General features: G+C 37.3%; 1 protein-coding gene across 3 annotated transcripts; it reads left to right on the forward strand.

Annotated features, from left to right (window-relative positions):
• The first annotated feature begins 463 nt into the window (after window positions 1–463).
• LOC131146483 (carbonic anhydrase 2-like) lies at window positions 464–3,219 on the forward strand. Of its 3 annotated transcripts, none has more exons than XM_058096115.1 (9): window positions 464–765; window positions 987–1,054; window positions 1,245–1,385; window positions 1,584–1,632; window positions 1,735–1,851; window positions 1,974–2,027; window positions 2,135–2,220; window positions 2,508–2,613; window positions 2,848–3,219. In XM_058096115.1, exons 1-9 carry the CDS (start codon window positions 763–765, stop codon window positions 3,013–3,015), a joined length of 792 nt encoding a protein of 263 aa, XP_057952098.1. In that variant the 5' UTR covers window positions 464–762; the 3' UTR covers window positions 3,016–3,219. The 3 variants fall into 3 exon arrangements, with proteins under 3 accessions (XP_057952098.1, XP_057952100.1, XP_057952099.1); XM_058096117.1 differs by having other exon boundaries at window positions 655–839; window positions 930–1,054; XM_058096116.1 differs by having other exon boundaries at window positions 655–816; window positions 930–1,054.
• The last annotated feature ends 2,117 nt before the right edge of the window (window positions 3,220–5,336 follow it).

The raw sequence follows: 5,336 nt of genomic DNA on the forward strand, positions 1-5,336 counted from the left end.
TTCTGACCCAATGTCTGGTATACCAGAATAGAACGGAATGAGAAGTTAAATAGAGAAATATAATGAGAAGATTAATTTTATTTCATTTCATTCTATTCCCACGTACATAATGAACCAAAGTTCACATCAGGAACAAAGGTTTAGTCCTACTTACCAAAACAATATAGGTGCAGCTTATCAGTGAAAGGCAGGACCCAAGAAGACTCTTTGCAATAACAATATTCAAAGAATGAAGGTTATAGAGTGATTACTGTACGTACATTTTCATATTCAAAACAGGAAAAACACTCTAAAGAAAATATTGTTAGTCAAAATGAATCATCACAGCGCCTATTCTACATATTTTAAACATTGAAATGACAGAGACGTGTAGAGGAAAAATTAGCAAGCGACACAGGCATGTTTTGCAGACTTCTAAGATAAAAAAATCAGAAACAGGTAGAGCAATGCCATTGAATTCTTTATTACTTTCTGTCTTCACACTCCAATCAGGACACGATTTTGTTCTCCAAGTCATTGTTTTACATTCAGAAAATTGTATGGGCGTTTTCCTTGTGATCAATATTTTTATCATCCACGGAAACTGGCCTGTTTTGTTCAATAATGCATAACCATGCTAGGCCTATAAATAGGATAACCCAGCAAGAGCATGTCATTCAAGATAAGCTTTGATTTCATTTGCAGTTTGTAATTGCAATTGAGACTGATTGATTATTCAGTCAGCTGATTTGCTTTGATATTTTTAAGTATCGATTTGTGCAAATGGTTAGTCCATGTTTGGTAAATGGTTTTCATTTGTGTCAATATGATGATTTTGTACATAAGTCATCATATATACAGTATAACAAAATGGGTCATATATATATATATGTATATTACAATTTGGAATTCTTGGGTGGAGATTTATACAATTTCCTTTTTTGAAAAAGAGCTAATATGTCCTCCTCCTGTAATTTAATTTTTGATTTGCTGAATTTAATTTACAGGAAGCTGGCATTGCTATGCCTAAGAATTCATGTGAGGAGGCCATTGAAGGACTGAAGAGACTTCTCAGGTATCCTGCTAGCTAGTTAGCTGGATTCTCTTTTTAAATTTATAAGAAACATAACAAAACTGGTAAACAGTGGAGCATTCTGCTGAGGCTCGGAGTAGCCCCAAAAATAACCATGCTTGAAATTAAAGTTTTACAGTAAATTACATACATGTTCAATTAGACTGAGTACGGATGCCTAATTGGGGTGCAGTGAGAAGGAAAGCTTGGAAGATGTAGCTACAGAAAAAATCAAGAAGCTGATAATCGAGCTGCAAAGGACCGATCCTTCATGTGATCCTGTCGTCCAGAGGATAATAAAGGGCTTTCTTCACTTCAAGACCCACAAATTTGAGTATGTTTTGTACTTGACTCACATTTAATAGAGAAAATGCGAATGATCTCCTTATAATTGTTGCGACAATAAAATGAATCTATAGAACCAAATAAATGGTCCTTTCTTGAATTAATCTAATGTTTGGTGATTTCTACTTTTTTGCCATTTGGCTGAAATGGTTTCCCATATTGTTTGGGGACTGAAATGATTTTGCAGCAAGTACCCAGAATACTACCATGAACTTGCACAAGGACAGCATCCCAAGGTAATGCTGATTACTGTCTCCATGATTGGGCCAGAATGCATAATGTAATTTATAGTCTGAACTCTGACCATGTTTGTGCTATCTTGGAAACTTATGGCACAGTTCCTGGTGTTCGCATGTTCTGATTCTCGAGTGAGCCCATCTAACATCCTGGACTTCCAGCCGGGGGAGGCCTTCATGGCCCGAAACATCGCTAACTTGGTCCCTGCATTTAACCAGGTTTTCCAAACCATCACTATTCCTATTTACTCATTTTGAACCAAAGAAACTTTCATCAATATTTATGAGTCATCTTAAATGATGACACAGTACTAGTAAATGATGTGGGTTTTCTGCTGCAGCTAAGGTACTCTGGAGTTGGTGCAATCATTGAGTATGCTGTTGCTGAACTTAAGGTATACTTACATTTCACCTTTAATTTTCTGCTAAAAAATATTTTTCTCAGTGTCTCACACACAACTTGAAGGATCTTCCAACGGCTTTACAATGAGACATTTTGTAGGTGGAGAACATCCTGGTCATCGGCCACAGTCGATGCGGTGGGATAAAGCAGCTCATGTCTCTTCCAGATGTTGGGCCACATCAGAAGTAGGGGTTTTTACATAAATGTAGCTTGTGAATGTCATAGCATTCCCTAACAAAGATTGATTTATAGATAATTGTTATCAGAAGTAAAGAGCAAAATTAATTCTTGAGGAAACGATAGTTTTCTCTTTTTAGCAGTCACAATATTTAAATTAATAAAACAATATTCTGACACTTCGTCATAAAATGAGGGAGAGTTGGACAGGGAATAAACTTGTGCAGCATATTTCTGTTTTATCTAGTTAATGATCTTCTTCTTCCTCTTCTCATCGACCCAATTTAATGTGCAGTGACTTCATAGATGACTGGGTCAAAATCGGTTTACCTGCCAAAGCCAAAGTGATGGAAGAATATGGAAATTTACCTTTCGAGGAGCAATGCAAGCATTGTGAAAAGGTAGTAAGTCCCCGCTCTTATATTTTCTTGAAATTGTCTACACTGAAACTGCTTTCATGTTGTAGCTTGAAATCAAAAGCTGCAAATTGAATAACTAAATGAGAAAACGTAAAAAGATGAAATTGCATTAGGATTTCCTCTACCCAGTTGAGCATTTTCTTTGAGAGGACCTTGCAAAATTCTATGCTAGCAAACGGAATGAGGCTGACACATTTGTGTAAAATGTTTGTGCAGGAGGCTGTGGATATGTCGCTCACGAACTTATTAAGTTATCCATACGTGCGAGACGGGGTGGCAAATGGAACTCTAGCACTGAGGGGAGGCTACTATGATTTTGTCGAGGGAAAGTTTTTGCTTTGGGAGGCTGACTTTGGCCTTGCAGTGCCTATAAGCATCAAATAATCACTTTCAAGCACCATCAGTCTTTACATCTCAGTTTCCTTTTTGCTCCAATAAAGCATGTGCTATTTTTTTCCTTCATGAACCAATAATTCGCAATGATTACAATGAGCAGTTATGTGTACTCTTCCATTTGAGCTTTTGTTTTCATACCACTTTCTCTTGTGCTTCACTTTTCTGTGGGAAAATTAGAAAGAAAAGTCTTCCTGAATTGGTTGCTAGATCATGCTCAAAAGCACTATATATGGAAATGATAGAGGGCAAGCAATATATATTATATATCGTCTACCAGAATTACAAAACCTGCAAAAAAGAAACAATCCTGAATGGATAAAACTCAAAGAAAGCATATATAGCCTTTCTCTAGAATACTTGTTTGATTTGTTGTATGCTCTAGCTTGGGCAAGAGAAAGGACCAATTCCTCTTTATTTACACTACCCTTATTTAATATCTAGCACGCTAATATTTTTCTAACACATTTCATGCAAACACTACAGAAGTTGGAGAAAAATGTCTGCAATGTTCTCTGCTTGCACTGACTCACTCGCTGTTTCCCAAGCCATCTCTCATTCGGACCAAACACAATTTAGGATAAACAAATCGTGGACAACTTGTTTAACATATCTCTGTTTTTCCTACTTAATTTCTTCCTCTACTCAACCCATAGGTCAGATAATCAAATCAAGAAAGCAGTCTCTCCAAGCGCAGAGATAACACTGCATACATCTTGATCTCTCCATGCCCCAGATAAGCAGCCAAGGCCAAAATCAGGTTGCCAGCAATACGATGCTTGTCAAAAGGTTTTTGATGTAGCTTTTTGAAATTGAAAGCTACAAAAAGTAAATTACCGGAAGTGTAAAGGGATTTAAAGCTCCAGCCAAAACAAACACACACAAAAGACACCAAATTTTTAAGGCCAATAGATGGTTGCAAAGCAACAATCCACTAATCAATTTGAGAACAATAATTACAAGAAGTAATTTTTCTCACAAAAAGGAAGAAACAGATGACAATAATTTCACTCTAACTTTTCTCTCCTCACTGGTTGATCTTGGTTTGGTCCAACCGATTACATTTCAAACAAACGCAATCTCATATTTATAGGACAATGAGAGTAGCCAATTTCCTTCTCCGTCAACAAAATAAGCTGGTGGGCTTCTAAATTTGCGGCTTCAACTTTGGTGGGCTTCTAGATTGACGGTGGGATATGGAATACCTAACAATTCTTCCCCTCCATACCCACTGGAGGAGAATGCAAATAGGTCATTCAAACGAGTAGACTTCAAGCAGGAACCCATTTCAGCTAGTTCCCCGCAAAGTTCAAACTTATTATAAGGTATTACTTTTGTCATCATGTCTGAACCATTGTCATTAGTATGAATCTTCTCAAACTCTAACAACTTTGAGTCCAGAACATTTCGTATCCAATGATACCGAACATCAATGTGCTTCAACCATCTGTGAAAAGTAGAATTCTTACTGAGGTGTATAGCACTTTGACTATCGCAAAATAAAACATACCTCTTTTGCTTTAAACCAAGTTCGCTTATGAACTTCTTCATCCACAACATCTCTTTGCATGCCTCTGTCTCAGCAATAAACTCGGCCTTTGACGTAGACAAGGCAACACACTTTTGTAACCTAGATTACCAAGACATAGCTCCCCCTGCAAAGGTAATCATGTAACCTGAAGTAGACTTTCTTGTGTCAATATCACCGGCCATATCTAAGTTAGTCTAGCCTTCGAGCATAGGCTTGCCAGTGCCAAAAACCAAACTTAACTTGGAAGTTCCACGTAAATATCTTAATATCCACTGTACTGCATTCCAATGCTCCTTTCTCGGATTGGACATAAAATGGCTCACTGTACCAACTGCGTATCCAATGTCGGGTCTGGTGCACACCATGGCATACATAAGACTACCAACTGCTGATGTGTAAGGAACATTTTGCATATACTTCTTGTTAGCAACACTCAAGGGAGATTGTTTCTTAGTAAGTTTAAAGTGAGTAGCAAGAGGTGTACTAACCACTTTAGCTTTATCCATACGGAATCGCTGAAGTACCTTCTCAATGTACCTCTCTTGAGATAACCATAACCACTTACTCTTCCTATCACGAACAATAGAAATTCCGAGAATCTGTCTCATAGGACCTAAGTCTTTCATAGCAAATGCTTTGTTCAGCCCCATTTTTAACTGACTGATTCTTGAAGATTTGTGTCTGACAATAAGCATATCGTCAACATAGAGTAGCAAGATGACAAAGTCATTTTCTGAAAACCTCTGGACAAACACACAGTGATTTGAAGTAGTCTTCATAT

Source organism: Malania oleifera, chromosome 13 (genome assembly GCF_029873635.1).
Source record: "Malania oleifera isolate guangnan ecotype guangnan chromosome 13, ASM2987363v1, whole genome shotgun sequence".
In the NCBI taxonomy this organism is placed as follows: Eukaryota; Viridiplantae; Streptophyta; class Magnoliopsida; order Santalales; family Ximeniaceae; genus Malania; species Malania oleifera.